At 40.6% G+C, this 20615-nt stretch overlaps 1 protein-coding gene across 3 annotated transcripts in view; it reads left to right on the forward strand.

The window, feature by feature from the left end:
* Positions 1–18808, forward strand: part of SMG1 (SMG1 nonsense mediated mRNA decay associated PI3K related kinase) — a 66924-nt gene extending 48116 nt beyond the window's left edge. For all 3 annotated transcript variants that reach the window (XM_075767872.1, XM_075767874.1, XM_075767875.1), the window contains 23 exons: positions 67–296; positions 866–1114; positions 1507–1645; positions 1733–1842; positions 2469–2687; positions 3110–3300; positions 3926–4098; positions 4843–5122; positions 5862–6134; positions 6270–6504; positions 7795–8021; positions 9219–9369; positions 9460–9649; positions 9886–10355; positions 11168–11305; positions 12183–12335; positions 12664–12843; positions 13063–13290; positions 13718–13929; positions 14067–14173; positions 14889–15068; positions 15210–15316; positions 16206–18808. In XM_075767872.1, coding sequence (XP_075623987.1) covers positions 67–296; positions 866–1114; positions 1507–1645; positions 1733–1842; positions 2469–2687; positions 3110–3300; positions 3926–4098; positions 4843–5122; positions 5862–6134; positions 6270–6504; positions 7795–8021; positions 9219–9369; positions 9460–9649; positions 9886–10355; positions 11168–11305; positions 12183–12335; positions 12664–12843; positions 13063–13290; positions 13718–13929; positions 14067–14173; positions 14889–15068; positions 15210–15316; positions 16206–16283 — 4520 coding nt within the window. In that variant the 3' untranslated portion in view covers positions 16284–18808. The remainder of the gene's footprint in view (positions 1–66; positions 297–865; positions 1115–1506; positions 1646–1732; positions 1843–2468; positions 2688–3109; positions 3301–3925; positions 4099–4842; positions 5123–5861; positions 6135–6269; positions 6505–7794; positions 8022–9218; positions 9370–9459; positions 9650–9885; positions 10356–11167; positions 11306–12182; positions 12336–12663; positions 12844–13062; positions 13291–13717; positions 13930–14066; positions 14174–14888; positions 15069–15209; positions 15317–16205) is intronic.
* The last annotated feature ends 1807 nt before the right edge of the window (positions 18809–20615 follow it).

Below are 20615 nucleotides of genomic sequence, written 5' to 3' on the forward strand. Positions count from 1 at the left end.
TTTCAAAAAACACTACATTTCGGGCTTTAAGAGAACTGAACTTTAAACAAAATAAATTTCTCGCAGGTTTGGAAGACTTGCATCTAGATGAAAGAATCATGCAGTTCTTATCAATTGTGAACACAATGTTTGCTACTATTAACCGTCAAGAGACACCAAGGTTCCACGCAAGGCACTACTCTGTGACACCTCTGGGAACAAGATCAGGCTTGATCCAGTGGGTGGATGGAGCTACACCTTTGTTTGGTCTCTACAAGCGGTGGCAACAGCGAGAGGCTGCTTTACAAGCACAAAAGGTTACAACTGGGTTTTATGCCAGCTTGGAACAATTCAGAAGGGAAATGTTTATTCTGATTTGCTTTGCAATTTAAATAACATAGTCTTAAAAGGGTTGTGTTTTGTTCATAATAATGCAGAATGGTTCTGTGTATTCATATTCCTTGAGGTTTCAGATGTCAATGAAACTGCCTATATGTATTTATATATATTACAGTATGTACCATAAATATACTGTTCTGGCACGATGATTCAAGGAGAACTATTTTTGAACAAATAGAGTCAACCTTGGTTAAAATTATTTTAGTTCAACATCTCATTCTCTCATTTTCCTTTCATTTTAAATACAGTTTTTACAATTATGGCTTTGAAATTTACCTTGGTACTGGTAGAGTTAGGCCAAAACAACGTGTTTTCAGTTTATTTAGGCTTTTTTAACTATTGACTTTAGAAAGGATTCTCTGAGCTGTAAAAGCCATCCTCAGTAGAGGAGTTGATTTCATATTTCATTCCCACAGAAGCTGAATTTGGCATGCTTTTCTGTGGTCATGACTTGCAATATGTCAACTACCACTTTCACCTCTCCTAGGCTCAGGACTCTTACCAGACTCCTCAGAATCCTGGAATAGTGCCTAGACCCAGTGAACTTTATTACAGTAAAATTGGACCCGCTTTAAAGGCAGTTGGGCTTAGTCTTGATGTGTCACGTCGTGACTGGCCCTTGAATGTCATGAGGGCTGTTCTAGAGGAACTGATGGAAGCAACTCCCCCGAATCTCCTGGCGAAGGAGCTCTGGTCATCATGTACGACACCGGATGAATGGTGGAGAGTTACACAGGTGAGTTACAACCAATATATTTTCTCTTTGAAAGGCTGTGTTTTTAGTGGGATGAGGGGCAACAAACGCCTGGGATGTGTTCAAGCAATGATACTCATGAGTTAGGTGAGCTAGCGCTGCTGAAGTGTCGTGTAGGAGGAAATGTTGGCAATTGTACCTGCTGGAATAAAAAATGGGTATACACCTGGTAGCTCTACGTTAGCATACTAGAATTATCAGCCTAAGACAAGCAAACTCTTGTAAGATATCATCAGACAACAAATAGAAAACAGCTTGGAATAAGTTGCGTTTGATTTGTCTTGCACTTAAAATAATGTTTTAAGATGGTAGTCAGTCCGATGTGTTGGCAGAGAATTCCCACAAATAATTTTTTCCTGAAACTCTCTTTAAAGTCGTATGCAAGATCCACTGCAGTTATGTCCATGGTTGGATACATCATTGGTCTTGGAGACAGACATCTGGATAATGTTCTTATAGATATGACTACAGGAGAAGTTGTCCACATAGATTATAATGTTTGCTTTGAAAAAGGTAATTTAAAAAATGCTATATGTTATTCAAATACAAGGTTTCCCTTCTTGGTAATTAAAAGAAACAACTTACATTTTTATCTTAAAGGGAAAAGCCTTAGGGTACCAGAGAAGGTTCCGTTCCGGATGACCCACAATATTGAAACAGCTCTTGGAGTGACAGGAGTAGAAGGGGTTTTCAGGCTGTCTTGTGAACAGGTAAATCAGGAAACTTGCAGACAACTGAGGGCTGTCACTTGCAAATACTGTCTTAGAACTTTTACATTAAATGTTCTGCTGTTGATTTATAAAGCCTTCACCTTTTTTGCGGTGATTTTAATTGGACTTATTTTCGATACATCCTATAGTAGGTATTTAAGAAATAGGAGGATGTCAGATAAATACGTATGCAAGCAGTGGTACAACTACAATTCAGGGGGAAGGGGGGCTTGTAGCTTGAGATGTAAAATGTTATGGTTTTCCTGAAGCTTTTTTTTGTGAAGTTTTGTTTACCCTCTTTTCTTCAGGACCCGTCCTTTATAAACATGACAGATACGCTTTTAAAAAGAAAAAATGCTCTGAACGAAGGAGAGTTTTCCTCCTTGAGTGTCTGTTGCTAGAGTATAGAGTTTGTGTGGAAGGCTAGAGTGTGATCTTCAGTTTTGGTGACGTTACTGCAGGCTAGCTGCATTTGTACGTACTGTGGTGTTCTTCTGTATTTGTAGTAGTTGGCATAAGTTACAGTTTTCTGTCCCCGCTCAAGTACAGTATTTTGCATTTAAAATTCCGCTGTTCTACAAGGATAATGTAAGATCAGAATGAGTCTCGTTTTAAATCTGATGCAGGTCCTTCATATTATGCGGCGTGGGAGAGAGACTTTGCTTACGTTGCTTGAAGCTTTTGTTTACGATCCTCTGGTGGACTGGACAGCAGGAGGCGAAGCAGGATTTGCTGGAGCTGTCTATGGTGGTGGTGGCCAGCAGGCTGAAAACAAACAAAGCAAAAGAGAAATGGAAAGAGATATTACACGTAGTCTCTTTTCTTCAAGAGTGGCTGAGATAAAGGTGAGTTTGCTACAATAGTTTTCTGTTTTATGACCAAAGTAGGCCCTATGTTTTCACTTCACTTATTTGCATTTTGGGAGGGCAGCAATTTATTATAAATAGTTCACACATTTTATTGAGCTAAATTGAGTTTGTGTTGAAGGAAGTGCTTGTATGGAACTGCAGGGATTTAGTTTTCTTTTTTCTATGTGCTTAATTCTAAAACGCGTTTTAATGTTATGCCTGAATCTGGGCTAGAGGACTAAAAATAGCAGTTTAGAGAGCAGTCTAAATAAAGAATGTCTGTTAAGCTATAGCACTTGTAGCGCTGGAGGTAATCCTAGATGAACAACGTCATTGGAGGGTTACGTGCTGCCGTACATTACTTCCTTTTACCTGACTGAATTAAGTCCAGTTCTCTAACATCTGTGTCTTGGTTACAGGTTAACTGGTTTAAGAACAGAGATGAAATGCTTGCTGTGCTGCCAAAATTGGACAGTAGTTTAGACGAGTATCTGAACCTGCAAGAGCAGTTGACAGATGTAGAAAAGCTGCAAGGAAAACTGCTAGAGGAGGTGGAATTTCTGGAAGGTGCAGAAGGAGTGGATCATCCCTCCCACACGCTTCAGCACAGGTACAGAGGTGCCAGGAGTTCTGTTAGGAATCTCCCAGATAGATATAGCGGATGGTTTAGTAATGTACTTATGAGTGGAATGTTAAAAATGTGTATTTGAGATGAATAGCTGGGTAAAAGTTATTCTTACAGTAGCAAGTCACTCCTTGTACAGAAGAACTATTGAAACCATTTTCCTTCTAAATCTCATTTATGTCCCATGCCTCATACTCCTCCTACTCCATCAATATAACCTGTGCTATTCCATGTTCCACACTTGATGCACAAGGCAAGAGACAGGATGTGCTGAATGTGATATCTCATCAAACTAATCCATATAATGTAGCTATTGATAAATAGCACAAAAATATTTTCATCTAAGTTTCTAATTCTTTAACTTATTCTTCATGATTATTTGAAATTGATCAAGGATTTCAGAACTGCATCAATATGTACATGCATTCGTTATTTTGTAGGAAAACAGAATTAATTATTAACGCAACCTTGTTAAAGTTTTATGTAATTGGTGAGACTATGATAATTTTCTAGTCAACAAGGTAGTTGTTCAGTATGGTTTTGTATATAATATCGTTAAGTATTTTTTTTCTTGTAGTACTTACTTGATTCTGTGGCTTCAATAATTCAGGTATTCCGAGCACACACAACTGCAGTCTCAACAAAGAGCTGTCCAGGAAGCAATCCAGGTGAAGCTGAATGAGTTTGAGCAGTGGATAACACATTACCAGACTGCTTTCAGTAATTTAGAGGCAACGCAGCTTGCAAGTCTTCTTCAAGAAATTAGCACACAAATGGACCTAGGTATAAATAGTATTTGTGGTTTTGGGTTTTTTAATGGTTTGAAAGTAACTAGGACTTAATATCAGGAGGCATTGTGAGCATCCTCCAGCTTAAAGGCAAAGTCCTGCATAATAAATAAATGAAAAGAAAGGGAGTTCTTCAAAGGGTGATTTAGAGCACTTCAAAGCTTCTGTTCCAAGCTGCCTGAAGGAACTTCTGTCTTAGCTTGGCTGTGCACGAGGTGTGCCTGGAGAAGAGAAGGCTCCAGGGAGACCTTAGAGCCCCTTCCAGTCCCTGCAGGGGCTCCAGGAAAGCTGGAGAGGGGCTGGTGACAAGGGGAATGGCCTGAAGCTGGAAGAGGGGAGATGGAGATGGGATGTGAGGCAGCAATCCTTCCCTGTGAGGGTGCTGAGGCCCTGGCACAGGGTGCCCAGAGAAGCTGTGGCTGCCCCTGGCTCCCTGGCAGTGTTCAAGGCCAGGTTGGATGGGGCTTTGGGCAACCTGGGCTAGTGGAGGGTGTCCCTGCCCATGGCAGGGGTGGGACTGGATGGGCTGGGAGGTCCCTGCCCACCCAAACCAGTCTGGGATTCTGTGATTATTCTCTTACTTTGTGCTCAGAATTCTCTACATGAATTCTCAATGCCTCCTTTATCACAGGTAGAAGAACGTTTTTGAAAAGATGTTAATGCTCAGTACTTGTATGCTATAACATGTGTATGGTTCAGAGATGAGTAAAGCTTAATTTCTTATCATCTTTCTTAAAAGGTCCTCCAAGTTATGTACCAGCGACAGCGTTTCTGCAAAATGCAGGCCAGGCACACCTCATCAGTCAGTGTGAGCAACTGGAAGGAGAAGTCGGTGCTCTCCTCCAGCAGAGGAGATCAGTTTTACGTGGTTGTCTTGAACAATTGCACAACTATGCCACAGTAGCTCTTCAGTATCCAAAAGCCGTGTTTCAGAAGCACCGAATAGAGCAGTGGAAAACTTGGATGGAAGAACTCATCTGTAACATGACAATAGAGCGTTGTCAGGATATCTTTAGGAAGTAAGTTGACAGAATAATGGATTGTTCGAAGAACTTAATTTTCAAACTACTTCAAGATTTTAATTTTCCAATTAAAATAAATGCTTTTGCAAGGACCAGTCTAATTATAAAGCAAGATGAGATTAAGTTGTAATTCCAGAAGTTTGGAGGAAAAATATGAAACACTGTTTTAAAAATACCGTTCCAGAGTTTAATCTGTGTGCTGCAAAAAGAAACCCAAGTAACATTGCCCTGTAAGGAACAAATGAAGAACCATGTCTGTGGCTTTAGGGTAGTGATATTTAGGGGTTTTAGAAACTTCTAGTATTTAAAAATCACTTAATTCCACTAAGGATTTTTTTTATTAAAGCGGATTTTCAAACAATTAATTTTTTTTCTGTTTTCCTCTAAAGTCAGGCCATTTCAGGATTACTGCTGCTTGGCTTACAGGATCTAGATTATATTCAAGCATTTACACTGAAACCTGTTTCTTTGCTATTTCTTACCTTCTGTTTATCTTTTGCATCAAGGACTACTGATTGTCTTCTGCCCTTGCAAATACTTGTAAAATATGGTGCATTCTAGGACTTTATGAAAGCGTCATTAGGGTAGCCGTCAACTGCTGGGGTATTTCAGAGTTGGTTTGGAGTAGGTGATGTGGGAACTGTTGATGCGGAGTACTTTTCCTACCCACAGAGCAGAATGCAATTTGCTAGAGCTTGAGAAGGGAGAATTTTGTCACTGTGCTTTTGCTTTCCAGGTATGAAATGCAGTATGCTCCTCAGCCACCTCCGAGTATGTGTCAGTTCATAACTGCTACAGAGATGACTCTACAGCGCTATGCAGCAGATATAAATAACAGACTTATCAGGCAGGTGGAGCGTTTGAAACAGGAGGCAGTCACTGTACCTGTTTGTGAAGAGCAGCTGAAAGAAATTGAACGTTGCATAAAAGTTTTCCTCCATGAAAATGGAGAGGAGGGCTCCCTGAGCTTAGCAAGCGTTATCATCTCTGCTCTTTGTACACTGACAAGGTGAGTTGCCTCCTGTGACACTTTTTTGTATGTGTTCATGGTTGAGACCACATAAAAGGAATATTCAAGTGACACAATTATATGGAGAATGCGATAGCAGGCAGGTTGCCTAATTAAGTGTCATAATTTGTCTAGGCGAAATCTGATGATGGAGGGTGCCGCGTCTAGTGCTGGAGAGCAACTGGTTGATTTGACTTCAAGAGATGGAGCCTGGTTCTTGGAGGAGCTGTGCAGCATGAGTGGGAATGTTACCTGCCTTGTGCAGCTGCTGAAGCAGTGCCATCTTGTACCCCAGGACTTAGATATTCCAAACCCAATTGAAGCATCAGAAGCTGTTCACTTAGCTAATGGAGTCTATATCTCACTACAGGTGATACTTACTTTTATGTTACTTTTTCTTTCCTCATCCCCAACCTAAGACTTCAACTAAGCCAGTCTTAACAGCTTCTTCCTTAAACAGTTAAATGTTTGCTTATGATGCTGCTGGGCCTGTTGTTGTTTTTTTTTTTTCTTGGTTGGACCTTAGTCTTGGTTGCTGTATTTGCCTGAGCTGAACAGGCATTTCCTACTTATACTCACCTGAAACAAGTAGTTGGAAACAAATTCTGAAAACCTGTTTTACAGGCCCCTATCTCCAAGATTGAGAAGGAAAAAAACACATTTATAATTCTGTGTTAGAAATGTTTTCACTTTAATAAAACAAACAAAAAACCATTAGCGGCAGCTTGAGCAAAATACCTGCTGAAGACATAGGTGGTTTATAAACTGTGGCTGGTGTGAACATCTTTTGAAGGCTTTCGGTTCCCCTGCGTTGTATTGGAAAAATATTTTCCTACCAACCTGTGCAAGCGCATTGAGATTTTCACCACTTTGTTTCTTTGCTCTTTAAGTATTAATGTTTCTGAAATTTTTCAGAAACAGGCATGCAATTTAATTGCATTGCAGCAATCTTTCACCCACATGTTGTTGTCCTACCTGTCAGCTCTTAGGTAAGAGGTGTAGCTCACTGAGCAGCCCAGATAACCAGTCTTTTTGGTGTGTCTTGTCTCGTTTTGGAGACAGAGCGCATTGGTTGGTTCTTCCCGTAGCTGCCTTTAGCCCTCTGGTACATTCTCTTTGGGAAAATTGCTTTATGTCACTTCAGGTACTGTTTTTCTTACCTGCATTGATTTCTGTGGCATGAGTACTACAACTCTAGCAAAATAATCACTATCTGGCAAGTTTTTGATTCTTCCCCCTTGCCTAGTCCAATCAGTTTAGCATATCATAAATTCAGTGAATAATTTAACTCAGTCATTTATAGTTACGTAATAGAAAGGAAAAGCTATGTAATTTGACGGAATTGATTTGCAAAGTGTATTCTCTGTACCACTAATCCTCTGCTGAGGACTGCTGTCAGGTCTTGCTGCTGATGCTGTTGAGGTAGTTGTTGCTACATTGTGCAAATGTCAACCCTTTAGGTTTGTACAGGGTTTAATGTATTCCTAATTTTTTTAAATAAAAAAAGTGGTAGATTTTGAGCCTTGGCTCACCACCATCATGTTATCTTTTAGGTAATGTCTACTGCAGGGTGGTATAACACTGAAACGAGAAAAATGTTGCATACAATACTTTTTGAGAGGGGAAAATTTCTTATGTTTTTATACTTACTTCCCAACAGGAATTGAACTCAAACTTCCGACAGATCATTTTTCCTGAAGCGCTTAGGTGCTTAATGAAAGGAGAGTACACTTTAGAAAGCATGCTCCATGAGTTAGATAACCTTATTGAACAAACGACTGACGGGGTCCCTTTGCAAACCCTGGTCGAATCTCTTCAGGCCTACTTACGAAATGCCGCTATGGGACTAGAGGAAGAAACACATACTCATTACATTGATGTCGCAAGGTAAATCGCTTTTTTTAGTTCAGGTGTGAGAGAATGAAGACTGTGGAGCATTAGTTTGTCTAAATGTTGTTATTTGTTTGATGTACAGGCTTTTCTTGCCCAAGAATACCCTTAAGCAGAGTGCAGTGTCTAAAGCGTGCCTGTGTCCTCTCTGTGTATTTGTGTGTTTATCCACATGCGTACATAGAAGTAGAGAGCTATGGCAATTTACACTTACATCTGCTTCAAGCTGACTTTTGGTAGTCAACTTTTTCCAGAATACATAGTTGTGATTTTATGTTTGAAGTTAAAGCATGCTAAAACTAGGGACTGGTCGATCGTTTGTGGGAGGAACCTGTGAAAGGGAGAGCTCGTAACCACGGCACTCCTCTCCTCAGGAGGTTTGATGAGCAGCTTTTGCATAGTGAATCAGTGACTTGATTAAAAAACCCAAAACACAAACAAACAAAACCCCACCCAAACAAAAAGATTGTGTGTCTTGCAATGTGGGACAGTGCCTTTCTGGGGACGTGCTGCGTAGACAGCTGAGCCGATTCAAAAAGCTTCTTGCCAGGTAGAAGTGATCTTGCTGCTTCCTTTGAGCCAGTTATGGTGGCTCCATCAGTGGTACAGTGGCAGCTGCTATACCACTTGAAAACAATTTACTTTTTATCTCTTAGGTTAATTTTCTTCCTGGTTTGCCCATTGGCAAACTTGCTCATCCTGTTAGTTGAGGGTCAAAAGTGCTATAAGGGAGGGAGAGGATGAGACCACCCTTTCATGAGCAGCAAGCTGCTAAACCATCTCAGCCATAACCTTCACCTTTTTATCCCATACTCCAGTTAATTCTATATGTGTCCGTTATAAAACCAGTGCTGGGTTTTCAAGAAAGGAAAGGGGCTATTTACATCACTTCTTCCCATGCTCATAGGAAGTACAGTTTGTGTCCTCTGCCTGTATTTTAAGTTAGCTTTGTACCTGGTCCTTTAATACACTCCCATTTTCTGTGGCATCCTTGGCTGTTCTCATGGGACCAGCATTGGGATTCAGGTGGTAAGCAGGGCGGGGAGCAGGACGAGCCTGCAAAAATGTCACCTTGGTCAGGTGCAACTTAACTCCAGTCTGCTCTAGCAGTGGGATCAATCAGTTTAAGAAAATCCCATTTATTTCTTGTGGACTAAGCGAAAAACGTGTAAATCTTTTTTTATTATTTTTAAGAGTACTTCACGCTCAGTATGGTGAGCTGATTCAGCCAAGAAATGGTTCAGTTGATGAAACTCCCAAAATGTCAGCTGGTCAGATGCTTTTGGTAGCCTTTGATGGGATGTTTGCTCAAGTGGAAACTGCATTTGGTTTATTGATTGAAAAGGTATGGATTTGTTCTTTTCAGAGTACTCTGAGTCAGGAATATGAAAGCTTTATAAAAACAGAACTAACTTATTTCCTTTATGTTGCCCAGCTAAACAAGATGGAAATACCTGTTGCTTGGCGTAAGATTGACATAATTAGGGAAGCCCGCAGCACGCAAGTTAACTTCTTTGACGACGATAATAATCGGCAAGTTTTAGAGGAAATTTTCTTTCTGAAGAGACTGCAAACAATTAAAGAATTTTTCAGGCTCTGTGGTACCTTTTCTAAAACATTGTCAGGTAAATAAACATTTATCAAATACCCAGTATCACTTCATCCGCTTCTCATCCTGTGTCCTTTTGAAAAGAATGTAAAATGATCATTTTTACCATAACTTACCTTTCATACGTGGCAAGTGTGCAGAAACTAAAAATCAGTTCCTGGAATCTTGCTGTGTTTCTAAGTCAGATAATATTTTTTGAGATGCAGTAAATGTTTTGTTTATAACAAAAATACTATTTCTTTCCCTTGAAAGGCATCAGTTCCCTCGAAGACCAGAATGCAGTAAATGGACCCGTTCAAATTGTCAATGTGAAAGCGCTTTACAGAAACTCTTGCTTTAGTGAAGACCAAATGGCCAAACCAATCAAGGCTTTTACAGCTGACTTTGTGAGACAGCTTTTAATTGGCCTTCCAAATCAAGCTTTGGGACTGACTTTGTGCAGTTTCATCAGCGCTTTGGGCGTTGATATCATTGCTCAGGTAGAGGCGAAAGACTTTGGAGCAGAAAGCAAAGTTTCTGTGGATGACCTGTGCAAGAAAGCTGTGGAGCACAATATCCAAATTGGCAAGTTCTCACAGTTGGTCATGAACAGGGCAACAGTGTTGGCCAGCTCATACGATACAGCGTGGAAGAAGCACGATCTAGTGCGCAGGCTGGAAACCAGTATTTCGTCTTGCAAGACCAGTCTTCAGAGAGTACAGTTGCATATCGCCATGTTCCAGGTACATTAATACACTCCAAATTGTGTTTTTGGAAAGTGAGCTTTAGTTACTGTGTCTGAACACAACAAGACCTTTATATTTTGCAGGATGAGCTCTATAATATTTTAACTGACTTGATAAAGTATTTTGGGTTTAAATTATTCTGTAAATGTGTAAGGAAAAAAGTGTTAGAACTAGCTGCTTTTGAAGACTAGCTGTTTTATAAGATGCAAACGTAGCAATGTGTAAATTCTTTTTTGAGTCAATACAAGTAATTATTTTTCAGTAACCATTAAGTCATTTGTTAGAAAAGAAGTCATTTGCTGGCTTTTTTACTAGCAATGTTGTCCCATTCTCCCCCGTCTTTCAGACAGACTATGACTTAAAGGGAGGAGATTGCTTAAAACAGAGGGTTTAAAGCATTGCTGAATGTCATCTTGTACCTTTCCTTCAAAGTTTTAATGCATTAACTGTCTCCTTGCTCCGCTGTTTGCCTCCTGAAAAAATATAAATAGCAGCAGTATCAATCCTGAAAATGTTCTTCTGTGGCTTTAGGTAAACGTGTACCTTGAACTGTGCGTGGGTGTCCAGTTGTGTTGTAGTATCACTGATCTCCATTTCATAGTCATCTGCAGGTTAAGGGCAAAGGCTTTCTCCATGTCAGTTAATAAACCATTTCGCGGGCTGGTAAGCAAAACTGTCTGTAATGCATCGCAAGTGAATTGTGCCCTGACTTACGAAGTGTACCGGAGTACAAGAATTGCTGTTTGTGAAGCAAAATGTTTTGTGCTGAGCAATACTGATAATCAAGCGTTCCCTTTATTTTCTTAAAGTGGCAGCATGAAGATCTCCTCATCAGTCGCCCACAAACCATTTCTGTTACTCCTCCACCTCGTTCTGCAATTTTAGCCAGCATGAAAAAGAAACTTCACACGCTCAGTCAGATTGAAGCTTCGATTGCAACAGTGCAGGTACTGCTATTTTTGGGAGGTTTCTTCAGCAGCACCTTGGAATGTGACTCAAACACAAGCTGCAGAATTACCTGCCGCCTCTGTTCTTTCTCTTGCTATCAAACTACAAATTTAGTGGTATTTTCCTTTATCTCTTTCAGTCTGTCCTATATATACCGTGATATTGTTTGATTTTTTGCTGTCTCATACAAAATATTCTCTCTGGAATATCAGTAAATCTGTTTCATGAGCGAAAATAGGAATATGTGAAAGTACCTTTCCTTCTGAAGGCTGATCATGTTCCTTTTCTTTAAGTTTGTCAGACTTAAATCATCCTTACTATCATTTTACTAGCAAAGTGTCAGAAGCTTCCTTTGTAGGTCTAGGCAAATCAGTTACTCTGTGTGCTGCGGCTTGGCTCGGCTTTTCAGACTTGTGGGTATCGGTAATACGGAATGTTTAATTGTTTAAAATAAATACTGCTTAGCTTCTCGAATTTTAATTTCCTTTTTAGTTGTGAAGGTATGTTTGCAATAATTTTTTGAAGATTATTTGTAAAATAATTCAGGACTCCTATGATCTTATATGATTTTTAGTCTAGAAATGTGATTACTTCTAACTGGCTTTTGCAATTATTTTTTTTCTGGTGGGTTAAAATCTAGACAGGTGACTGTATTTCCATCAGACTCAAATCCAGTTGTGATGTGTGCTGAAAATAAACCTCTAAACAGCACAAGCTAGCTCTTGTCAGTTATGAATACCACATCCTTGTTATATCTATGGGTATAAGAATGTGTCTGCATGTGTTATGTATATAACTTTATTAAAGTTAGGCATAATATATATCACTGTACATTATCTATATCTCTGGGGTTTTTTTCTTTCTTCCCCAATGCAGGAGAAACTGGCAGCACTTGAAGCAAGTATTGAGCAGCGTTTAAAATGGGCAGGAGGTGCTAATCCTGCGCTGGCACCGGTCTTGCAAGATTTTGATGCCACTATTGCTGAAAGAAGAAACCTTGTACTGAAAGAAAGTCAAAGGGCAAGTCAGGTATGTAAGTACAGGACCATTGACTTGGTGTCTTCGCTCTTTATTTCCTACCTGGGATTTATGTAGAAGATATTTTTCCTCCTCAGCATCTAATGAGCAAACATAGATAACTAAATACTTCCGGGAATCCCACTTTAAAAGCAATATGAATAATCCCGGGGAGAATTGCTGCAGGGTTGGATGGTTCTGAAGCGATACCGCTAATGTAACGGAGTAGCTTTACTGCTGTATTTAAAATTCTCCCTTCTGAGGACACGGAACAGATGCAGTTTGTATAATAGACGGTTTAATTGGAATAATTTTTCTTACTCCTGCTTTGATTTCTCAGGTCACTTTCCTCTGCAGTAATATCATTCATTTTGAGAGTTTGCGTACTAGAACAGCAGAAGCCTTAAATCTTGATGCTGCGTTATTTGAACTTCTCAAACGCTGTCAGCAAATGTGCTCGTTTGCATCGCAGTTCAACAGTTCCGTCTCTGAACTGGAGCTTCGCCTGCTTCAGAGAGTGGTAAGTCAAGGTGAAGGCAAAATAGGTGACACTACAGAATTGCTGTAATCATGAGTCCTCACTTTTGTCTTTCATTCTAAATTAATGTTATGTGTACCTCGTAATGGGCTGTGGACTACAGGGTTCATTCCATCAGCTGCTGAGCACTTGGCGGTAGCACCTGCACAGTAATTGAATTTTACCTCTGGATACAGATAGAGTGGTGTTCCTTTATTTCAGGGCACTGGCCTCGAACATCCGATCGGCAGCTCGGAGTGGCTTCACTCGGCACACAAGCAGCTCACCCAGGAAATATCTACCCAGAGAACAGTACAAACAGAGAGAGAACAGCAAATAGAAACAGTCTCTGAAACAATTCAGAATCTGGTGGATAGTATTAAAACTGTGCTCACGGGTCATAACAGGCAACTTGGAGATGTCAAACATCTGCTGAAAGCTATGGCAAAGGTATGCCTGAAACTTTATTGCTCCAAACCATGCCAGCGGTTTATAGTTGTAACTACATGTGCTTTTTAGAGTATCTAGAAACAGGAAAATGTGTGCATATGGCGTTAAAGGCCTGGATTCTTAGAGGTGAAATGAATATATAAAGCTTTATTTCTAGAGTTAGGCTAATCAGGCTTTGGTTGAATTAAACCTTTTTTCTCATTGGGCAGTTGAAAGATTTTATTTGTGTTTACAAATCCTCTTGGCTTTTAATCAGTAAAACATTTGGTCTTTTCCAAATTTATTTTCTTGAAATGTAACTACTGAAAACTATGGTTATTTGTAGTCAAATGACAAACTGAGGTGCTGAAAAGGCAAAGAAATGCTCAACTTTATTCTCTTAGCCAAGATATATCAAACAGTTAACCTTTTTGCACATCTCTTACAGGATGAAGAAGCAGCTTTGGCTGATGGCGAAGATGTTCCCTATGAGAATAGTGTTAGGCAGTTCTTGGGCGAATATAAATCGTGGCAAGATAATATTCAGACGGTTTTGTTTACATTAGTTCAGGTTATGGGTCAGGTCCGCAGTCAGGAACATGTTGAAATGCTGCAGGAAATAACTCCCACCTTGAAAGAACTAAAAACACAGAGCCAAAGGTAAGGAGGTCACCTTCTCTCAGGTGAAGGCGTTCTGCTTGTCTCCTTGTCTCTAGCAGGAACAGACCGTTTCCTTTTGAGTTTTCAGTAAGTTATGTAGCTGCATGAATGTTTATCAACTCCGTTATGTTTCCTAGTGTCTACAATAATCTAGTGGGTTTTGCATCACCCTTAGTCACGGATACATCAAATGAATGCTCAAGCCCAACATCAGCTGCTACGTATCAGCCAACCTTTGCTGCAGGTAATACTTGAAAAAGCATGAACATTAAAACATCAGGAATTGGTATTAGAAAGGGGATCATAATTTTAATTCGATTTTGAAATACAAACAATCTCTATCAGATTATAAAAGCCCATAAAATTCAAGTCATTCCGCATACAATACCAAGTGACTGCTTGATCATGGCCTTCAAGATCTGGATTCACTCCAGCATATATTCAGTATATATCAACTGAACTGTGATCTCTGAAATTAGTATTAAAGCGTAGGGTGACTTTGGAATTAATCCTGAAATCCTACAAATGCATTCATGTTCACAAAATTGTCATTACTTTACAGTTAAAAACAGGAATAAAGTTTCTCATGAGCATGGATTTCTTTTTAAAGGATTATTCTACTCTCAGTATTCGGACTCAGCACAGGTTCCTGATTTCTATCAAGGACAAGAATTGCATTTTATAACTGCCATACAAAATGATAGAATTGGAGGTCGAAAGCCCATAAAAACTTGCTTACTGTAAACAAATGTTTTGCAAGGGAACAAAACCTCCTGTTCATGAAGTGAAAGAAATTAGAAAACTGGAAGATTGCAGAGAGAAGAACTGGGGCAGAGCTTAAAATACCATTTGTACTGAACTACTGATAGCTGCATTTGATATGCATTTAATTGTGCTTTTTCTTGCATCTGTAATATATCATTTTGAATATTTGAAGCGCTTTTAAACTTTCTTTACAGCTGTACGTAGCAATACAGGGCAGAAAACTCAGCCAGAGGTGATGTCGCAGAATGCAAGAAAGCTAATTCAGAAAAACCTTGCCACGTCAGCAGACACTCCTCCAAGCACAGTCCCAGGAACTGGCAAAAGTGTTGCCTGTAGTCCCAAAAAGACAGCCAGGGACCCTAAAACGGGAAAAGGTAAATACAGGGCTTAACACACCCCACCCCCCCAAACAGCCAAAACCCCCACCACTAACAACAACAAAAGAACCCCAAAACACCTCAGTGGGCTTCTGTGTGGGAATGTAAAATTGAATTAATTTTATTTTGTACCTTTAGCCGTGCAGGAAAGAAATTCATATGCAGTTAGCGTGTGGAAGCGGGTCAAAGCCAAGTTAGAGGGCCGAGATGTGGATCCCAACAGGAGAATGTCTGTTGCTGAACAGGTGAGTTGAAAATAGTAAAGTTCCACCACCAGTCCTTGCTCTAAACACTTGGAGGTAAGCCCGTGTGTATGCGTGCTGAAAGACTGCAGTCCTAGTGTGAGGGGGTCCCTTCTGAGCTGTGTGATTTATATTCCAACACAAATCAAGGTATGCTGCTGCCTTGTATTGCTGCATTTCTTTTTTTATCAAATGCTTTTGTTTCCTGTATCGTAGATTTATACAAACTCATGAATTGGGTAAAATTGCCTTTTGTAAATCAGCAAGCTAACGTTTGTTACCCAGGGAGAAGATGGGATCTGTACATGTGTCTAAACAGAACTTGTCTGGTTACCAGCACAACACAGCCATGCCCCTGTCTCTGGGAGAGGAGTCGGTGGACCCAGATGTCCACGTAAATTCACAGAACCCCAGCCTGGTTTGGGTGGGCAGGGACCTCCCAGCCCACCCAGTCCCACCCCTGCCATGGGCAGGGACACCCTCCACTAGCCCAGGTTGCCCAAAGCCCCATCCAGCCTGGCTTTGAACACTTCCAGGGAGCCAGGGGCAGCCACAGCTTCTCTGGGCACCCTGTGCCAGGGCCTCAGCACCCTCACAGGGAAGGATTTCTGCCTCCCATCCCATCTCCATCTCCCCTTCAGCTGAAGCGGAGAATATTGTGACTATTGTCAAGATAGGGGATATGAGTGAAATGATGCGTGATCTTCTTGCCCCTCCAGTACAAATTCCTATTTATTACATGAACTACACAGTTATATGAGATTAAGTTTACTGTTACTATAGATGTTTTCACTGAAACATTGTATTTGCAGGTGACATCAACAGTAAATGTTAAGATCACTTAAACACTTAAAGTAGCTTATTTTAATTACTTGTTTGGCCTTTTTAATAGGTTGACTTTGTGATTAAGGAAGCAACTAATCTAGATAACTTGGCTCAGCTGTATGAAGGTTGGACTGCCTGGGTATGAGTAGGGAGAGCGCAGATCAGTCTGGTTCAGCGAGGTCAGACATCCACCAGAATCAACTCGGCCTCAGGCATCCATAGCCGCACCACAGTCGGTGGTGATGCATACTGGGGCTTAATCTGAGGAAACCTAGGAAATCTCGGTGCACTGGGAAGTGAATCCTGCAGGATAGCTGCACTCAGGGATACGCTAAACACAATGGTCTGCAACCCCTACGGTCAAGGGTGAAAGCTCACCGCTTGAACAACACGGTTTGTCTTTCTGCTACGGAAGAACTGCAAACGTGTCTGGGGGTTAGCTGCAGAAAGAAATCGGGATGCTACAAACCGCAGAGCGATTTGGAACTCAATTCCACCTGACCCTGTGAACAATTCAGGAAACACCGAACCCTGTTCAAAGAAAAACAGAAAAAATGGGGCCATGAAGAAATCACAGCAAGGGAAGATTTGATGCATTCAGATTCTTGTTACTCTCGTTGCGTGGCAACAGTGCTGGTTGAGTCGACCAGTTAGTATGGAAAAAGGCTACAAAATGTAAACTTCAGAAATGGACTGAAAGCAAAGAGCTGTACATCAGATATACGCTGCATTGGAAGAACTTCTGAGATAGAAGAAGAAGCCTTTGTTCTCTTCTCCCTTTCCTCTTTCCTGTCTCTCCTCCTTCCCAGCCTCTCCTTGCATACACCCCTCTTGGCTTATTCTTGTAGGTTAGGCGTACTTCCAATATACTTTTTATTTCAATCCTTCTACTTCGCAGTTTAGTCAAATTAACAACTTACGTTTTGTTTGGTAAACAAAGTTTCCAAAAGCACTGAAGATATAGAACATCAATGATTACTTATGAGTTGGATGGTCAAATGCAAAATGTAATTTTGGTTATTTTAAAGTCATTTCTGTGATTCTATTATGTACAGTTTCTCAAAATTGTCACTGTGCATCTAAAAGTAATGAATCCTACAGGCATTTGATTTAACGTGCACTTCCCTCTGCTTGCAGTGTACACTTTTTTGTAATTCAAATTGTCCCTCCAATCTCATTCTACTGTGATTGCTGTAGTTTCTTTTGTATGACGTAGCTAATCCAATGTAATCTTTACCTTTTTAAAAACCAGGATAGAGTATCTAGTAGAGTTTTACATTGTTGATGACAGATGAACAATAAAGTGATGTTCTGGTGGAGGTAGAGTGATACGCTTTTTACTTCACTTTCCTAATACTTTTAGTTTACACTTGTAAATTACAGTGCTTCAGTTCACAGGGGTATACGTATAATCCAAGAAATGAAGGACTCTCCAATTTTTGCTCAACTAGATCTGTAACGATTTCTGCAAAGTAACTTTCCTTTGCCATATTACTTCTAGAGATGGTTGTTCAATGATGTATCCATAGGGAATCTTCCTCCAAGGCTCTTGGTTTTGTAATCAGTTCTGCACTCAGAGTGTGGTTATGGTCAGAAAAGTCTCTAAAAATGGCATCTTCTTTCTTATGCCAATGTCCTGCTTGTCTGTCGGTTGCCTAAAAGACTTCTCGCTCCCTCTTTGAAGCGGGACACCTTTAGGAAGAGGCAGCTTCCTTTTCTTAGAGCAAACCAGCCTAACACAGTTCAGTCGTGGCTACGGAGTCTTACAGGAGCTGGTAGCTAAAGCAGAAACACAGCACGCCAGCGATCAACCCAAATCAACTTGCGTAGCTCTGTATGAAAGGTTTCTCTTTTGTAAACTTGCTGAATTCGGTACGCACAGTTGCTGAAAAATGATAGACACGGGAAGATCCTTTATGCCATTTTAGTCACTTTTCAGAGGCAAAACATGCTTTAAATTACAGCATTTTTTCAATAGAAAATTAAGTATTAAAGGATTTGAGCCAAGCTCACTACTGGCATAAAATCCACGTAACGGAATGGATTCGCAGCAGTTCATCCGAGTAGAAAGCTTGGCTGGTAATTTTCAGATAACATCAATTAACACCAGGCATAAGTAATAGAGGAACTTGTATTATTTCCAGTATTTGCACTATGCTAACTGCTCTGCCTCCTCAGTAGGTCTTAGAATTCACTTCCTCCTCTGTTGCCAATTTTTCGTGGACATGCACTTTGACGTGTGAGAATTCTCAAGCGACACACGGCCTTTTTTGTGTTCCGATTGCCTGCTTAGGGAAGTGGCAGGCTGTAGAGCCGAGTGTACCCGTGCAAACGCATTCCACTGCCGCTGCTTCCCGAGCCCTCTGCCGCACCACGCGTTGCGAGAAAGAAGGTGAAGAACGTTCGTGTGCAGAACGAGACACTTGACACTGTCAGGCCTTTTCATTTTTCTCCAGTTAAAAATAACCTTATGAACAATCTGTTTGGAGACCATAGTAACAAGAGTGTATTATACATGCTGTTTGGTTTCTTGGAAGCTGGGGGGAAGGGAGGGGTAATGCACTCACCTGTGGCTCATGTATTATACCTCTGCTATCCAGAAATGAAACACTTGTGTGGAGATGGGTTCTTACTGCGTAATTTAATAAAGTTTTAAAAAATAAAATTAAACTGTATTCATAATTTCCTTGTATGCAAAGCTGCTTGTGGTTGTGAAAGTTAGAGGGGAGAATAAAGTGCCTACTACAGACACATACCAAACAAATCCTGACTTAGAGCAGGATTCTACAGAGACTTACATTTGCGTAGCTAATGTTGAGGAGACAGCTCAGGTGCTTTGGAGTTAGTGGGATTTTGCGTGCTGACGCGTTTTTCTTGGTGAACGTGGACAACGTGGCAGACTGGCACAGTCTTGGTTAAACCTCAGATGCAGATCGTGTGCGTGCCTCTTGCACCAGTCGCGTTATCTTTTAAAAGGTAATGGTGCCTTAGGATGGTTGGGTGGAATAATAGCAATATCAATATAACTGAAATTGATATTATAACCTGTACAGTTAATTTTTTAGTACTTTGCAGACACTCGATCTGTCTTTCCTTTGCAACAGCTACTTTTGCCTGTAGTGATTAGTGTATTTAAGTGGTGATATATTTTGTCTGTAGTTTTTCAAGTATCTGTAAAAGACTCAGGTCTCCCATATTAATCGGACGTTCCTGGGAGGGGGGTGTGTGTGCATGTGTGTGTGTGGTTTTCCAAGGAAAACTGAATGAAGTTTGTATAAAAGCAGTGATGCTAATGCGAGGTCACCTTGCGCAGGGATGGGGGGGTTTCACCGCACAAACTGCAGTGTGGGAACTGCAGCAGCCATGAACCCCATCGTGCTGTTCCCTCTCTGATAAACTGAGCAACTACAATTTATCCTTACTGCTTTGTGTACCTGAATGCGAAGCACCATATAAAAATATGCCTTCAGAAATACTGGCGAGGTTAAAGCTCCATTTTTCGAAACGCTGTAGTCCTTAAGGTTAATTTGCTTTCAGTTATTCACCAGGGTGTTCTGTGCCCAGACTTTTGGCCATCCTGCTTTAGTACACTCAAGTACTTCAAAGGTTTCTTTGCTTTTTTCCCTTTTTTTTTCTTGCAAGTTTTTCTAAAATTAGCGTACACCCTCCTTTGTGCATTAAAGGATTATACTGGAAAAATGTTTAAGATGACATCTGCCATCCATCTGTTCCTTTCTTAACACTGTACGCAATTATCACATGCATATATTTTTTCTTTAGTGGAAAATAGTTATTCATGAGTATGCTGTTACCAGTTTAAAGAATTTCATCAAAAATACAATGCTACATAAAGTTACTGCTGTATGTACTTAAGTACACAGCTGATTACAGCAATTTTGCCATCCATCAGACTAATTTTTTATTAATAGCATAAGAAAAAAGTTTGAGATGCATTTATTATATTAGGTATGATGAATGGGTGGAGGCATAATGTGTAAATTTTGTCTCTGTCTGGTCTAAGTGCAGAGAGCAATTAAACTGCTCCTTTTAAAGGTGCTTTGAAGTTAGCTTGGGCATTTAATTTTCTGTGCATCTAAGAGAGACTCTCTGTGTAGGAAGAATGCATCACATCGCAGCATGAGCTGTGTCATACCTCAAAGCATACAGAAAACAACTGGCTTTCTATAACTCAGGTAATGTATGGGAGGTGATGAGTAGGTTTTCCACGCTCTGAGCTACTGCTCTCTCCATTCTCTGCCTTCTACATTAGGACTCTGATTTTAACAACGAAATTTATAAGCACGCACAGGTCTATGTATGCACACACATCTGTTTTTCACGTTACGTCGTGCTTCAAAAGGCCAGGCCACTCAGGGAGGGGGTGTCAAGCAGCGTGGCAGGGCCCTGCGCCGCCCTGTTCCCTGCGGTGCCATGGCCCACCTCCTCCCGCGCGTCCTCTGCCCCTCCCGGTGTCACG

The sequence above is a fragment of the Balearica regulorum genome, chromosome 15 (assembly GCF_011004875.1).
Source record: "Balearica regulorum gibbericeps isolate bBalReg1 chromosome 15, bBalReg1.pri, whole genome shotgun sequence".
Taxonomy (NCBI): domain Eukaryota; kingdom Metazoa; phylum Chordata; class Aves; order Gruiformes; family Gruidae; genus Balearica; species Balearica regulorum.